Source organism: Phoxinus phoxinus, assembly GCF_949152265.1.
Source record: "Phoxinus phoxinus genome assembly, chromosome: 6".
Classification (NCBI taxonomy): domain Eukaryota; kingdom Metazoa; phylum Chordata; class Actinopteri; order Cypriniformes; family Leuciscidae; genus Phoxinus; species Phoxinus phoxinus.
The window spans coordinates 29,142,179-29,159,716 of NC_136881.1; the positions used below are offsets into that span (position 1 = coordinate 29,142,179).

General features: G+C 41.8%; 2 protein-coding genes across 3 annotated transcripts in view; both read left to right on the forward strand.

Annotated features, from left to right (window-relative positions):
* Nucleotides 1-17,538, forward strand: part of tenm3 (teneurin transmembrane protein 3) — a 274,509-nt gene that overhangs the window by 65,961 nt on the left and 191,010 nt on the right. The window lies entirely within an intron of this gene.
* LOC307000458 (histone-lysine N-methyltransferase set-1-like) lies at nt 1,410-16,734 on the forward strand. 2 transcript variants are annotated; one of them, XM_079616083.1, is made up of 6 exons: nt 1,680-3,090; nt 3,625-3,766; nt 8,414-8,600; nt 8,837-8,908; nt 14,919-14,960; nt 15,066-16,734. In XM_079616083.1, the coding sequence occupies exons 1-5, from the start codon at nt 2,958-2,960 to the stop codon at nt 14,931-14,933; spliced, it is 549 nt and encodes a 182-aa protein (XP_079472209.1). In that variant the 5' UTR covers nt 1,680-2,957; the 3' UTR covers nt 14,934-14,960; nt 15,066-16,734. The 2 variants fall into 2 exon arrangements, with proteins under 2 accessions (XP_079472208.1, XP_079472209.1); XM_079616082.1 differs by lacking the exons at nt 14,919-14,960; nt 15,066-16,734 and adding an exon at nt 10,283-10,772 and having other exon boundaries at nt 1,410-3,090.

Below are 17,538 nucleotides of genomic sequence, written 5' to 3' on the forward strand. Positions count from 1 at the left end.
GAACTTGACACGGATATAAATAATTTTTCATTTCTGTGGCAGTTTTCCCTTAGTTTGAGATTTTGCACAGCCCTAGAGACTGCAGTCAGTTCATTAAAACGTTTTTAAAGAGCGTGTAAACGACTGTTTAGACGTGTTGCCGCGGTGTTCCTCTCACGGTTAATTGCTGCCGTTTATCTGCATCCCTCCAAAATACATGTACTGTAGAAGGTGCACAGAGAAAACATCATCAGTCTCACTGTGAAACATATTTTTCAAGCTCGTTTTCAAGCTCACTTAACACAACTAGGGCTGCCAGGGAACATACGTGATGCTACAGGATAACAATTAGTCATGTGACTGCCCACCGTTCTCAGCTAAAAGTGTTATGTATCTGTATTTTTTTAAAATAAATAAACAAAGACAGGAGTAGGAATTAATATCTTGTTATGACCGTCCTGTGCTTGTCTCAAATTAAATTTCTGTTATCCTTTATATCTTTGGAGTTGTAGCCTCTGGTTATTACACACACACATTTGTGTCTTTGTTGCAATGCCACCTAGCACATTTATTTGTTCATTTATTTGCTTTCACGGGGTTAGCTAGTATACATGTCATAGTCGTTCAGGAGAAAGAAATTCTGGTAACTTGGGTTTATATCTGTGGTTCCAAATACCGATCAGAAGTCACATTTGCAGTACATTGTGGGTCTTCAGGGAACAGACTGCTAAGTCTGCGGATATTTGACTGTCTGATGAGACTTGATAGTCTCTTTGTTCCACACATGGGGTGTTAGCTTGCCGTGTGTGTGTGTGTGTGTGTGTGTGTGTGTGTGTGTGTGTGTGTGTGTGTGTGTGTGTGTGTGTGTGTGTGTGTGTGTGTGTGTGTGTGTGTGTGTGTGTGTGTGTGTGTGTGTGTGTGTGTGTGTGTGTGTGTGTGTGTGTGTGTGTGTGTGTTGTTTACAGAAGCTTTCCTTTCTGTCTGGCCTTTGGGTCAGTTGATACAATCTCCAATGCCAAAAATGAGACAAAAAAAATAGATTGCGCTATCAATTTACACCTTTATTTTTCTTTCCTTTTCCACTTTCTTTGGAGCTGTGGATCTTTTCATAGCTTGACACTCCCCAAATGGCTCCCCAGTTGCCAGCAAGGCCCATTTACCTGTCAGCTTGTGTTTTACCAACACTCTATGGGCTGTTCCTACCCCACAGAACAGGCCAACAAAGCATACCTGAGTTCCCCCCTCACACACACACATGAAAGATACCACTCTGTGCTTACAATGAAAACCACTTACCATGACGTTCAACCTGCGAGTGATATTAAGCCCTCTTAGGCTTTCCCCAGTCCCTCAGTGAGAAAAATACTCACATTTTTTCAGTGCTCATATACTGACAGTGGTGTGTGTGTGTGTGTGTGTGTGTGTGTGTGTGTGTGTGTGTGTGTGTGTGTGTGTGCGTTGGTGCGACTGGATTATGAGGACAAAAACCATGGATACATACCGACTCTATGAGGACATACCGTAACTACGAGGACAGCACTAATGTCCTCATAAGTCGAGCAGTGTAGAAAGGCTTATCAGGCTGCGCCTAACCACCTCCCGCTTTTTCTCAATATGTCCTTATAAATCCGTTGTACCCGTTTTCAGTGTGTGCCAGTGTATGCTCAGAGTGTATAATCTCCCTCTATGTGAAAGTCGACGCTACTGCAGTATCATACACATTTCATACACCCAGACCACGCCCAAGCGCGATTCATTGGTGGAACGCTGGAATCCTCGTCAGTGATTGTCTATGTGAAATTCGACGCTAATACACCCAGACCACGCCCAAGCGCGATTCATTGGTGGAACGCTGGAATCCTCGTCAGTGATTGGCTGCTGGAATCCTCGTCAGTGATTGGCTGCATTTCACATCCGTCAAAGTCAGCGCGCCTGCGCCTCTGATCTTCTATCGCAGACGTGTGACGGTGTGATTAATCCACTGTCTATGGATTAATCAGAAGGTTAATCATCATCATGAAAGATTAATTAGCAGAATTCGAGCGAAGTTGACGAGCTATAGTGGGAGATTTTCACTTTATCACGAGGAAGGTAAGTGCGTTTATTTATATATTCTACCTTTGTGGAGTTAAGTGTCATGAGTCTGACAGTTTTGAATAACGTTAGTTACATTACTTTAAACGTGGCCATTTATCGGGCTAATATAAGTCCATAAGCAGTTAAAATGGCGTATCCAAACAACTTGCACATGCTATTCACGTTTTTTGTTTTGTTTGGTACTTAAACGAAATTCTCTTGTTGTTCATAGACACATACAAGTATTAGTATTAGTTGATGAAAGATACATCTCCATGGATGCTTGAGAGAATTAATTTACATTTTGAAATAAATCAAATCTATGTTGTCATGTCATCATGATGACTGGTAAAGTTGAGTGGATGAATTTACAGTTTAATACAGTAAGATACAGAAATTTATTAAATAAACAGAAACGAAACTAATGTAAAAGTATACTTTCATTAATTTAATGTTACTGTCATTAGAATGACTTGAAAAAATATTTAGTTTATTCATTTTAGGGCTGGATATTAGCAGACATTTTATGATTCAATTTTAATTCACATTCTTTCGATTCTATTTCCAATTTGTTTTTACATTTATTATTTGAATGTAAATCAGGTGTAATACATGTAACATTTTCTAAAACTTTCTCTCTATAGTTAATTTTTCTAAGTAAGTTAACGAGTTTAGCTTCGTTTGATCTGAGGCATTAAAGAGTGATAAAATGGTATTAAAATGGACTGAATTTGAAATCGGAGACTGTTTCTTATCAAAAGTAGCAAGTCTCAAAACCTCACTTATCAACTATTTATGTGTAAAATGTTGTATTTATTGATATAGACTACAGTCTGACAATAATGTACTGTATATAAAGCATCTATCTATCTATGTAATATATATATATACACATACTAATTATGTTGTCTGGAATGTTTTCAGTCAACATGTTAAGAAAGAAGATAATAAAACCCGAGCAGGATGCAAAAGAACACATATTGTCGGGCAAAGACAAAGCCTTCATTGAGGGACGACAAATCAACACATTCAAAGGTAAATTGTGCACCACAAGGCAATTTGACTATGTTCAGACTGCAGGCAAATCAAATCATAAAGTAGGCATGCACTTGTAAGAATGAAAAGTAGGCCTATTGCTGGCAGTCTGGACATGATCTTTCACATTCACACATTTTACCCTTGGGTAAGCCGCTCATTTTCATAAAGGTTAAGAGATGGAAAAAAAAAAAACTTTAAACAATTTTTTTATTATTATTATTTTAAAATAAATACTTAACTATGTATACAGAGAATAATGTTTACATTATTCTCTGTATACATAGTTAAGTATTTATTTCTATTTTATTTTATTTGTTGTACCTAATTTGGTTACAACCAAATTCAACTAGTAGACTATATCACAGTGAAAACCAATGCTTGATTTTTTTTTCTTTCTTGCACCTCATATTACATTACACAGTTTTACAGGATTTAACTCTTTAAAAGGATAGGTTGGTTAGCTGTGTAACATATAGGTGCACTTGGATTCATGTTTTATTTGTATTATTATATATTATTTTGCTCTTTTAGGGAGAGGTGTGTTTGCACTTGAGCACATTGAACCATCCACCTTTGTTGTTGAATACCGTGAGATTCTCTCTCAAAGTAAACATGTTAAAGATGTTCAAGGCAACTACTTGTTTGACTTCACATGGAATGGAACACGTTATTGGTAAGCTGGCTGTTTCTTTTTTGGTTTATTTATTTATTTTTGGTTCATATTCAGAGCAAACTAGTTGCATGTCATTCTAATAAAAACAGTTATGATTGCGATTGAGGTCAATATTGCAATTGGAATATGCAATTGTGATATAATAAACAAATGGTTTCATGAGTCTACTTGCTTGGATCTAAAGCAAAATACACAGATTAGTGATAATTCTGAAATGTGTATTTCTCAACTCAAACTAGCAACAACAACTAAATGATTGATAACATCGAAGCCATTGATGTCTGGATATAAATTAATCCACCCCCATTAAAAACATTAATTATAGCCATCCAACATTACAGTGATTCCATCATTTCAATTGAAAGCTATAATAAAAAATAAAAAAACATTTATTAGACTTCATTAAATATAACAGCTTTTAATTTAAGTGAACTTCAAATAATCCTCACATAAACCCATAATAAATGTCATATTTACCTGTGCCCTTCCTGTCTTTCAGGTATACAGAAATTTTATAAAGTTATCAAACATAATAAATAGACTAATCCTTATTAAAGCTACATAAGTTCTTTAGTCAAGAGCAGTGAGTAATTTTCTCTGTCCCCTTTGTTCTTTGATTAACTTTACTGACAGAAAGCTTTGGCTGCTGGCCCTTTAAGAGCAGCCGCTGCTGACAGAGACGCGGATCTCACATGCGCCTCATTCTCTCACAACTCTATACCTCCATCATAAGACTGCTCTTATGTTATGAAGATACTCGACAAATGACATTTTGGCATAATTGTGTGTTATTGTTCGTTCAAGCGCGAAAGAGAACTATTTCTGGCGCGTGTCTTTCTATGAGTCACAGTCGGACATTCAGCGCTAGGCTTGGAAATCGGTTCCAAACGTTCCGATTAGGGATGCAAATTATCGATTAATTCATTAATCATTAGTTGATTGACATTATCGATCGATTAACGATTAACTGATAAGCGGCTATTTTCCTGAGAATGTACATTTCTCACGGTATCAACAGTGTCTTTAACATAAAAAGCTAAATATTGCTTATATACTGAACAAAAATGCATGTTATGTTGCTCAAATTATGTTTTATTGTAACAGTTGGGATACGGTACAGAATGGCATTTATGTAGTTTAACAAAATAAATTATGCACAGAAAATTAAAATACATAAAAAATAATTGTGCACTGGCTCACCTGTTGCAAACATTAAGCAACATAAAATAAATGTTAAATAAAAATCTATATGAACTACTTGAAAAACTTGAAACATTAGCAGCACTTATTGATGCTTGGTCTGAGAAAGGTAACAGTAAGATTACTAGACCTGGAAACTTCAAATATAGAACTGAAGGGATGTCAATTTTCACAAATTCCCATGATCGATCGTAATTTAAATTAACGATCAGTTATGCGTCTGCTGCAGTGCATATGGCCAACAGCATGACAGGGTTTGTTAAACACGCTATGTTACTCACCAAATGAATGAGAATGGCTTTTAATCCAAATAAAGGGCTAGTAGGATTGTAAAATGTTTCGATGTGAATGATAATTAAATTAAATTAATTATTTAATAATCAAATATAACGACTAATAATACAACGTGTCACTCACCAACGCCGCCTCAGATGCGTGCTTGCAGTGTGTTACGTTAGACGTGCACTGAAACGCACTGAAAACGGCAACTAAACCCAATGAATTCACAACGATTTAATAAAATAGTGTTCTGATGTTATGTAATATGACAGTCCCAAATTAATCATCGTTATTATTAGTCGTGCATTGCTGCTTGAGCGGCGCGCGCTGAATGAATAACCGTTGAGCACTTTGCCAGCGCGTTATTTAACTCAAAGAAGCGCAACCTATATGAGATTAGTCCGATATATACAAAATAAACATTATATTACAAATTATATCTGCACAAAATGACGTGAATGCACAAGTGAACTTGAGTTACGTGCCATTCAGAATGACTCATGTTGTGGACACGCTCTTCCTGGAACAACGTGACACGGCAACTAAACCCAAATACTTCACAATGTTTTATTACACTATTGTTCTCTTTATAATGTTATGTAATATGACAGTCCCAATAGTCATTATTAGCCGTGCATTGCCGTTTGAGCTGCGCGCGCTAAAGATCACGCTTCAACAATTCTTAACCAAATGCATCCAATATGAGATAAATCAGATATAGATAAGCGTACACATAATAAACTATTACAACTTACATTTGCACAAAACAAAAGGCTGCGAATGCACACGAAAACTTAGTCATGATGGTGTAAAATAGTCCCAAACATAACTCCGACGCGCTCGCTTGTGTTTCGCGGTTGAGCAGCACGCACGCGCATGAACCTGCTTAATCGATGATCGATAAGTTTGATCAATTAATGTATTATCGACAATTAATCGATCGTCGATTAATAGTTTGCATCCCTAGTTCCGATCCATCGGAATCGTACACGTCCACACGTTAACGATTCCACTAACGATTCCGAATGTTCCTTTCCATTAGGCTGGGAGATAAATATATTTTATTGATTAACTCGAATGTGTAGTGTACGTCGATATGTTTGAATGAAAATCGGTTTTCTCTTTAACATCCGCCGACGCTCGGTCTGGGCTCCCGTAGTTCCGAACGCGCTCAGCGCGTTTGCCATAGAGATACAAAAACAACAAAGCAAATGAACTCTTGGCTGCACAAGCACACCCTCCAAAAACATTTACAAACTTAATCTGGACGCAGGGCTGCCAACTCTCACGAATTCACCGTGAGACTCCCGCAGTTGTCACTTTCCACACGCTCTCACGCCACACATCCATTTTCTCACGCAGAGAAAGCACCGACAGAGAAACGTACGGTACTATTGACACTATACTAGAGAAACTAATTCTCAGCTCTCAGATTCTGTCAATTTAATTACAAAATTCAAACAATAAACACCGTTTTGGTGCTTGTAAATTGACGTGACAGATTTCAGTTCAAGCGGCACGTGAGCCGATCATCTGTTAGGCTACTACTAAGTTAATAGTAGCCTAAATTAACTTAAGTTCGAATGATCAATAAGTTATTTGAAAGATACAGTTCAACTTACCGAAATGTAATAAAATCGATCAAGTGTTATTCAACCTCAGAAAGAGGTCCATAAACACTAAACAGCTCAGTCACGTAATGTTACGTTCACCGGAAAGCCATTAAATAATCACAGCACGTAGGTAGACTTAAAAAATTGTCTGTTGAGAGGAGTATTTTGCTAAATATAATATATTACATATTTATTATATTTTTACCTATATCATTAATATATTATAAGGTTGTCATAAAAAAACACATTTTATTATAATTTGAGATGCTATTTTTAACCTTTAATAATAATAATACCAGCTGACAGGGCTCTGCATTAGGTGAGATTATTTTTGTCACGACACGCACACACAGGGAATTAGAGATCCAAGCGCAATGATATTTATTGGGTAATCCGTACTCACGATCAGTCCAGGCAGGGGTCAAATACCATGTAAGCAATCCAAACATAAAAATAAACAAACGACAGGGAAACAGGCTCAAAGCACAACGGAAGTGTGGGGACATTATACAAGGACTCCGTGACAAACACTGAAACAGACAGGGTATATATACACACAAGTGCAAACAAGGTGACGAGACAGCTGAAGGAAATGAACAATCAGTGACAGACAGGATTATGGGAAGTGTAGTGAAAATGCCTAGACACCGTGAAAACTGAGACCTCTAATGTTAAACCCAGGGAACCACCAGACACTGTGACAATTTTGGGAGGAGAAAAATTAACATATTAACGCATCTACTGTACCGAATATTTATCCAAAGGAATCGATATTGAATTAAGATCAGAATCATTGTTTTAGAAATGTTTACTTTTTTTTTAGAAATTTCAAAGCATTCAACTTCTGTATTGATATTCCACACTTGGTTTTCATTCTCTAAAACCACTTTAAATGAGACATTCAAAGCCAACAACTCTCAAAGCCACCCTGTAAGTGTTCAGCAAATAGTACAGGAATCGATATGGGAATCGATAAGGAATCGCATCGATAAGCAGACTTGACAATGGCATCGATATCGATAATTTCTTAACGATGCCCATCCCTATTCAGCGCGCTCTCTTTTGACTTGTCTCGCATGAATGGTTTTAAGCAATCGCATGAGAGCATTATCATGTAACACTAGCCAAAGGATGACAAAAAATAACAGATGCTGCGTTAATTGCGTACCAGCCCATTGTTTATTTTACATAAAATCTCAGCATTTTGCGTCATATAATTGCACAGGCTTGACATCGCGATTACGATTGCGATAAGATTAATCGTGCAGCACTATTACAATAGCAGATTTGCTATGGTTCTCATAACATGAGGAACTTATTAGTTAGTGATAAATAATCAATAACATGGTTATTTTTCAACTGGGGTATTATTTTTTTACCTTAAGTGGATCATCTGACCTATTAAATTCTTAGGAAGTCAAGTTAACTTTCACAATGTGTATTTGAATATAGGTTAAATAGGCCAAGGTTAGCCTAACCCAAATGTTCAGTTAGAACCGTATGTTTCAGTGTGTGTCTATGTTTTAAGTTTCTTACTGCACTATTTTTATCACAGCATAGATGCAACAAAAGAGTACGGTGGACATTCACTTGGACGACTGGTGAATGATCCAAATTGCAAAGTCAAGACAATCATTGTTGACGGAAGGCCACACCTGTGTCTGTTTAGTATAAGACATATCTTTCCAGATGAGGAAGTCACATACAACTATGGGGATTCCTCTTGGCCTTGGCGTTTAAGGGTGAGTCTCTTAAAGAATTTATCACTGAAAGTCAACCATGTTCTGTATTTCATGAATGTTAGTTTTTTATATGATGCAGATTATTTTTAAAAATTCTGCATGTCTGCTTTGTGCACGACGGAGCAATGAAAGGGACACTAGATATTTAGACTTTGGTTGATACTAGAATTAGTTGCGGTGACCAATTGGCAAACATCCTTGCCTCAGTGTTGTACCTGTCTTTCTCATAATTACAGGAATTGTGTGACGAGACATCAGTGGCTGTGACTGAATGCATTGTGAATCCTTCTTCATCAGTGAAACAGAAAGTAAGTGAGCGCATGTTCCTTCATTGTTTTCTTCTCTTTGACACAGGCAATGTTAAGTGTAGGATGGTTGGGCACCATACTAGACTGGTTGACGTGGACTGTCGTCTTAAAGACCCTGTTGTGACGTCTCAAATTCGAGTAAAATGTACCTTGCTCGGTTCATTCATTTTCATAACTCGTGCGTTGGGGGATGGGCATGACACTGACCTGAAATGTAAGGACAGTTCTCCACTACGAGGACCGTCATGTCAGGGATAGGGTTTGAGGAAAAGATGTTGCTTTGGGTATGTGTCGGCTGCTTCTTTATTGTGGATAAGCTGTAGACCCAATATGCACACTTTTCAATCTGGATATGCTTTGTGACTTTCAGTCACAGAGATGTAAACTGTTAAGGCCCATTCACACTAACCATAACTGTGTTAGGGTCCAACCAGCAGACGGTAACGTTCTGTTTATTGTGATCGCATCTTTGACTGCCGCTTATATATTGAAGCATGTTATAGCAGAATTGATTCCGATTGGCTGTCAATTAAGCAATGTATCGCAATACAAAAATGCAACAATATATATTGTGGATAGTGACAATATGTATTGTGTATAGGACACCCAAAATAAAAATTACTGTTTGAGGGGAAACAATCAAGTTTACCGAGTTTTAGTGTCAATACTACATTAAACTACTATATATATATATATAATGCAGTGGGGGAATATTTGTGGGTCCTGATAATGCTAAATGTCTTTTGTTACCAGTGAAAAGTGGCCTACATTAATTTAAATATATCTAGTTGGTGACAGAGTGCAAGCATATTTGTCTAAAACAAATCCATCCATCCATCTTCTTCCGCTTATCCGGGGCCGGGTCGCGGGGGCAGCAGTCTAAGCAGAGATGCCCAGACTTCCCTCTCCCTAGCCACTTCCTCTAGCTCTTCCGGGGGGACACCGTGGCGTTCCTAGGCCAGCCGGGAGACAGTCTCTCCAGCTTGTCCTAGGTCTTCCCCGGGGTCTCCTCCCGGTGGGACGCGCCCGGAACACCTTCCCGGGAAGGCGTCCAGGAGGCATCCGGAACAGACACTCCACCCATTTGCATTAACCCTTTGAGCCCGACGGCATCGTCCACGACGCCACACGACTCCTCCGATAAATATTTATATTATTTGATTGATTTTCTTACCGTTTTTTGCAGCAGAAAGCTAACGAGCTAGCCGTCACGGGGGTGTCTTTGGTGTCTTTCTAGCCTTTACAGAAGTTTTTCTATCCAGCCTGGAACTTGTGCGTCCTTTCAGAGTGTTTCAGCAATAAATCCAAACGCTTATATCCAAGTTTTATCCACTTGATGTCCATAATTTATACATTTTCTGTCATTTTTGCTAGCTGCCATTTTGGATATCACGTGATTCTTTGCGTGAGGTTGTTGACCAATGACAGGCTGATCCGTCGTCCACGTTGGTGTGCGTCATTACGCATGAACCAAGGCTGATATTGTGGAGAGAGAGACGCACGGCACAGTGGTTTCGAGGGGAGAGAGAGAGAGACGCACAGAAAGACGCGAGTTTTGAAGAATATACAGAGAATAATGGATCGTCAGAGATTGAGAAACATGGATCTAAATCAAGCGCTGGCCTTTTTTGATGCCATGGAGGATGATGGATTTTCTGGAGAAGAGAGCTTTTTGACTCATGAGGAACTAGATTACCAGGATGGTCTAGACCCTGCTGAAGAGTAAGTTCCATTTATTTATTTACTGTAAAAGTATATTAAAAAAAAAAACTAATAAAATAAAATAATAAAATAAAATTTCTAAATATGTAATAATAAGTTCTGTAAAAGTAGTATTTCGTTTTCTATGTTTGTTACAGAGTAGTAAGAGTTGTGGATTACACTTTGTCTCAGCCATTGTTTGTCTGAGTTTACCTAGAGATACAAACAAAGGATAGTGGGGGGTTGGTCACACCTTTTAGCTGTGGAGAGAATGTCTCAAGGATGTTGTAGTGGGGGGTTGGTCACACCTTTTGGCTGGGGAGAGAGTGCTCATATTATAGCTGTGGTGGGTTGGGGGGTACAGTAGCAATCTCAGCCATTGTTATCTTATGTGAGAAATCGCATACAAAAACACTAATTGATCTGATATGTATGATCTAATATTTTGCTTTATTTGTTTTACAGTCATGATAATGAAGACACCAGCCCACCCACCCGAGCCAGACAGGAAAGCTCCCATTCTTCCGCTGAGGAGGGTCCTCCCACTTCTGCTGCAGCATCCCAGCCTTCCACTTCTGCTGCAGCATCCCAGCCTCCCACTTCTGCTGCAGCATCCCAGCCTTCCACTTCTGCTGCAGCATCCCAGCCTTCCACTTCTGCTGCAGCATCCCAGCCTTCCACTTCTGCTGCAGCATCCCAGCCTTCCACTTCTGCTGCAGCATCCCAGCCTCCCACTTCTGCTGCAGCATCCCAGCCTTCCACTTCTGCTGCAGCATCCCAGCCTTCCACTTCTGCTGCAGCATCCCAGCCTTCCACAACTGCTGCAGCATCCCAGCCTTCCACTTCTGCTGCAGCATCCCAGCCTCCCACTTCTGCTGCAGCATCCCAGCCTTCCACTTCTGCTGCAGCATCCCAGCCTCCCACTTCTGCTGCAGCATCCCAGCCTTCCACTTCTGCTGCAGCATCCCAGCCTCCCACTTCTGCTGCAGCATCCCAGCCTCCCACTTCTGCTGCAGCATCCCAGCCTTCCACTTCTGCTGCAGCATCCCAGCCTCCCACTTCTGCTGCAGCATCCCAGCCTCCCACTTCTGCTGCAGCATCCCAGCCTTCCACAACTGCTGCAGCATCCCAGCCTTCCACAACTGCTGCAGCATCCCAGCCTTCCACTTCTGCTGCAGCATCCCAGCCTCCCACTTCTGCTGCAGCATCCCAGCCTCCCACTTCTGCTGCAGCATCCCAGCCTTCCACAACTGCTGCAGCATCCCAGCCTTCCACAACTGCTGCAGCATCCCAGCCTCCCACTTCTGCTGCAGCATCCCAGCCTTCCACTTCTGCTGCAGCATCCCAGCCTCCCACTTCTGCTGCAGCATCCCAGCCTTCCACTTCTGCTGCAGCATCCCAGCCTTCCACTTCTGCTGCAGCATCCCAGCCTTCCACTTCTGCTGCAGCATCCCAGCCTTCCACTTCTGCTGCAGCATCCCAGCCTTCCACTTCTGCTGCAGCATCCCAGCCTTCCACAACTGCTGCAACATCCCAGCCTTCCACTTCTGCTGCAGCATCCCAGCCTTCCACTTCTGCTGCAGCATCCCAGCCTTCCACTTCTGCTGCAGCATCCCAGCCTCCCACTTCTGCTGCAGCATCCCAGCCTCCCACTTCTGCTGCAGCATCCCAGCCTCCCACTTCTGCTGCAGCATCCCAGCCTCCCACTTCTGCTGCAGCATCCCAGCCTCCCACTTCTGCTGCAGCATCCCAGCCTTCCACTTCTGCTGCAGCATCCCAGCCTTCCACTTCTGCTGCAGCATCCCAGCCTCCCACTTCTGCTGCAGCATCCCAGCCTCCCACTTCTGCTGCAGCATCCCAGCCTCCCACTTCTGCTGCAGCATCCCAGCCTCCCACTTCTGCTGCAGCATCCCAGCCTCCCACTTCTGCTGCAGCATCCCAGCCTCCCACTTCTGCTGCAGCATCCCAGCCTCCCACTTCTGCTGCAGCATCCCAGCCTTCCACAACTGCTGCAGCATCCCAGCCTCCCACTTCTGCTGCAGCATCCCAGCCTCCCACTTCTGCTGCAGCATCCCAGCCTCCCACTTCTGCTGCAGCATCCCAGCCTCCCACTTCTGCTGCAGCATCCCAGCCTTCCACAACTGCTGCAGCATCCCAGCCTCCCACTTCTGCTGCAGCATCCCAGCCTCCCACTTCTGCTGCAGCATCCCAGCCTCCCACTTCTGCTGCAGCATCCCAGCAGCTGCCAGGAATAGGCTAGAGGATGGATACCCGACCCGAGCCCGACGGGACCCGCCGGTACCCGACGGGCCGGGCCGGGTTCGGACAGATATTTAGAATTGATGTTCGGGTTCGGGTCGGGCTCGGTCACATCAACGCGAAGGCATTGAACATTTTAAATTTAAAACAGGTTATTATGTAGGTAGCCAATGTGCCTGATGCTTTCACTTGATGCAAACGTTCGTTTTTGTGATTAAAATATATGTAAAATATTACCATAACATCTGTCTTCCTTTGTGCGGAAATTTGTTTATGTAGCCGTGGGCCGTGACAACGAAACACGTGCATGTACGCCTGTGTTACGTGCGCTTGTTGCTCCGCGCGGTGACACGCTCATCTATTGACATTTCTGAATCTCTTCCTTAAGTTGCTTAATAAAAGCGGGCTTTCCACACAAACAAACGTACATGTGTCATTAGTATGAGAATAAAAAAACCGGAATTTTAACTTTCGGTCTCGGGTCGGGCTCGAACATAAATATCTGTATGCCTGTCGGGCTCGGGTCGGGTTCGGTTACTGCTCTGTCGGACGCGGGCCGGGCTCGGACAGAAAAATTCGGCCCGATCCGCACTCTAGAATAGGCCATGGACGGCTGCAGTCACGGTCTAGAGGGAGAGCGCGGTCAAGGTCAAGATCCAGATCCGGCAGCTTGAGGGGTCGACAGAGTCCTGAATCCACAAGGTTCGAGATCTAGATCACCACAGCCAGCAGCCCCAACTCCATCATGGAACAGTAAGAGTCAGCCAGACATCCCTCCAGTGCCCAAAAGGTTCGTCCCAACAATAAAGCCAGGACATCAGCTCAGCCCCACATCCATATACACACCATTGGACCTTTTCAAACTTTTTGTCAGTGACAGTGCAGCAACCACTTTGTGTAATAACACAAACACAAACGCTGCAAAAAAAACATTGCCAGTGGCAAAATATATTCCTGGAAAAAAATTAACTGTTCAAGAATTTTTCCAATATTTAGGACTGACTTTCTTTTTTGCACTGGTGAGACTGACAAATATCCGGGACTACTGGAGGACAAACACCATTTTCAGCCAACAGTTTCCCCACTCAGTGATGGCACGTGACAGGTATCAGGTCATTTCCTGGAACATCCACATGAGCGACCCTGATGAAGATGTCCACAACGACCGGAAGAGAGGGACACCAGCTTATGACCGGCTGTTTCGTCTGAAGCCCCTTTTAGATGACATCAAACATGCATGCAGAGCATTTTATCGCCCACGGCAGAACCTTTCAGTGGACGAGAGGATGGTGGCAACAAAGGCTCACACTGGCATGACGCAATATATGAAGGCGAAGCCAACTAAGTGGGGCTTCAAACTTTTTGTGCTGGCAGACAGCAGCATTGGGTACACTTTAGACTTTGCTGTATACACGGGGAAGTCTGTGTTTGCTTCTGGTGTAGGACTGGTATACGACTCGGTTATGTCCCTCATGAACAAATCATTCCTAGGGAGTGGCTACAATGTGTATGTAGACAACTTCTACACAAGTCCAAAGCTATTCATGGATCTCTACAGCATGAACTTTGGAGCATGTGGCACCTACAGGGACAACAGACGAGGATGCCCCCGCACAACCACAAATGCCATGAACAAAAAGGATCCTAGGGGCACCATCAGGTGGATCCGTGACGGCCCTCTGGTTTTCGTAAAGTGGATGGACACTCGGGAAGTCTCTGTCTGCTCCACAATTCACCCGGCCTTCTCTGGCAACACAGTTCAGAGAAGGGTAAGAACTCAGGATGGAGGCTGGAACACGAAATCCATTCCATGCCCAACCCCTGTCACTGAATACAACAAGAATATGGGAGGTGTTGATCTTTCTGATCAACTCATCCAATACTACTCAGTTCACCAAAAACCATTTCAGTGTAAAGTGGTCCTTTTCGTGTTACACAGGACCAGAGACTAGTTTTCCCTGTGTGCTTATCTGCTGATATTTCACATGGTCCGAAACGGTTTAGATTGTAGGCCTGGAATACATTTTAATTGTTGCTTTTTACCCCTCAGGAAAAAGCCAAATGAATCAGGATGAAACTGAGAACTCCAGAGGTATTTAAACATTTGGGTATATTAAAGTTATTTCATGTATATACATATAGGTGTATAGGTATACATATGTATGTTTGTTTGTTTGTTTGTTTGTTTGTTTTACAGAGACCAAATTGAGGAGAATAGTGAAAAGGCCATGGAGCCCAAATGAAGTGAATGCTGTCATGAAACATTTCAGAGTCCATATTTCAAAGGGACACCTTGCAACAAAGGCAGAGTGTGAGCAGTGCAAGACTGCTGAGGACCCTGTCCTGAGAGAAAGAACGGCCCAAAATATAAGGGATTTCGTGAGGAACCGAGGTTTGATGTTGAAAAAGAAATTATCTTAGAGTTCTTCGAGAGATCAGTGTTGCCTTCCATTAAAGGTTGTATCAGCGATTTTAGGCCCAAAAAAGGCCCAAATATAAATGATCACATTCATCTAATTTTTCCTAACGATCCGCTAGCTGCCCGCCCCATAAGTATGCCGTCCAAAAACCGCGTCTCTGTAGGCAGCCTAGGCTCTGAGATCTGCACACAAAAGGTGGGGGTGTTGTGGTTTGAGATTTTGCGGTGATTGGTTGGAACACTGTTTATTTTGGTTTTGGTGGCTGGTGAAACCCATTGTTTTTGTGTGCAGATCTCAGAGCCTAGGCTGCCTACAGAGACGCAGTTTTTGGACGGCATGCTTATGGGGCGGCAGCTAGCGGATTGTTAGGAAAGATTAGATGAATGTGATCATTTATGTTTGGGCCTGAAATCGCTGATACAACCTTTAATGTCTGGGGGTTTTGTTCTCTAAAGTGTTGTTGGGCCAGAAGAGTGTTCAAGACATCCTTTTATTTACTTTTATTAAAACACTGTTTTGAAAGAAATTTACAAATACATGCATTTACTGGAAGGCAATTTAATTTGGTTTTATTTCCAGTGTGTTGCTGTGGTCATTTTGAGGCACACTCCCTCATGCACTTTAGTCCCATAATGGTTAGAGATGTACCGATCACAATTTTGTATTGTAATCCAATTCCGATTTTTACGAGGTTGACCTGCCGATACCGATTTTAGCCGATTCCGATTTCATTTTTTCTAACCACTTAACAGCACACACATTTATTTTCTATATGTTTTTTTTTATAAAACACCATATACTTCTACCCAAACTGAATAATAAAAACAAGTTTAAATGGGTGAATTTTCTATAAATATTTTTGAGTCTTCATTTTCTTTTCTGACATAGCCTATTCCAGTTCTTGTTAAAACACACTAGACATGCAAATTCAGTGCATTTTTGGCACTTTTTGTGTGAAATCATATTTATTTTGCACCTCAAAAAAACTGCTTTCACTTTAATTGAGTTTGAGCAGCGCAGCAAAAATAGACTCTGCGCTTCACTGCTGCTCACGCGACGCTCCTGCTTGACGCTCACGCTCTGCTCCTGCTCCCGGTGTGATGCACTCATTGATTAACATGCACGCCGAAAAAAATACGCGCCTCTCACGCTTGCGGTGTGAAACTGACGTAATTCATGAGGTTTTCTACATGTGCGTTCCGTGTGCACGTGTGATGCTGATGTTGCGCGATGTTAATCATGCAGCGCCAGAGTGCGTTTGACCGGTATAAAATCGGTATATGTCAGACTGACTGGCCGATCGCCGGTCATGGCCGATCACGTGAAAATCGGCCAATTCCGGTCCCAAGCCGATCAATCGGTGCATCTCTAATAATGGCCTTATTAGACCTCAGTTGTTGAGCCTTTTTTTACCATTTGCAAAATAAAAATTGCCCTTTTCAGTTTAATTTTGTTAGTTTTTATTGGCTGTCTAGTTGCATTTCTTCATCTAATTGTCCTTTAACTAGTCTTCTATGAAGTGTAAAACTTGCTGATCTTTAATCCTTTTCTCCAACCAGGTTCATTTTGCACCACGTGTATATGTTGGTTGATATAGCAACAGCACATTGTAGCACTATTTCCTTAGGTGTGCGTATTACTTTTACAGGTTTAGTGGCAGCAAAAAGATGCACAATCATTTGTGAATTCACTCTTTAACGTAGAATAGTTGATTTGGTTTAGTATGGTTAACTCTAATACAGGTACTCCTGCTATGTGTGGAGTTAATCGTGATGTCCATTTAAACCCAGTTTGTCCTCATAATCAAGGGTTAGTCGGGTGTTTGAGAGTGTGTATGTGTGTGTGAGAGAGGTCCAGTTAAATCCAAAATGTCCTCATAATCAAGGGTTAGTTAGGTGTTCGTGTGTGAGAGGTCCAGTTAAACCCAAAATGTCCTCATAATCAAGGGTTAGTCAGGTGTTTGAGTGTGTGTGTGAGAGGTCCAGTTAAACCCAAAATGTCCTCATAATCAAGGGTTAGTCAGGTGTTTGTGTGTTTGAGAGTGTGTGTGTGAGAGGTCCAGTTAAACCCAAAATGTCCTCATAATCAAGGGTTAGTCAGGTGTTTGAGTGTGTGTGTGAGAGGTCCAGTTAAACCCAAAATGTCCTCATAATCAAGGGTTAGTCAGGTGTTTGAGTGTGTGTGTGAGAGGTCCAGTTAAACCCAAAATGTCCTCCTAATCAAGGGTTAGTTAGGTGTTTGTGTGTGTTT

Excerpts from the sequence above, each read along its gene's own strand:
- LOC307000458 (XM_079616082.1), top strand. The coding sequence starts at position 2,958 with ATGTTGTCTGGAATGTTTTCAGTCAACATGTTAAGAAAGAAGATAATA. Across the intron at positions 8,601-8,836 it reads CTTGGCCTTGGCGTTTAAGG|GAATTGTGTGACGAGACATC; the intron begins GTGAGTCTCTTA and ends TCATAATTACAG. Across the intron at positions 8,909-10,282 it reads CTTCATCAGTGAAACAGAAA|CTGCCATTTTGGATATCACG; the intron begins GTAAGTGAGCGC and ends CATTTTTGCTAG.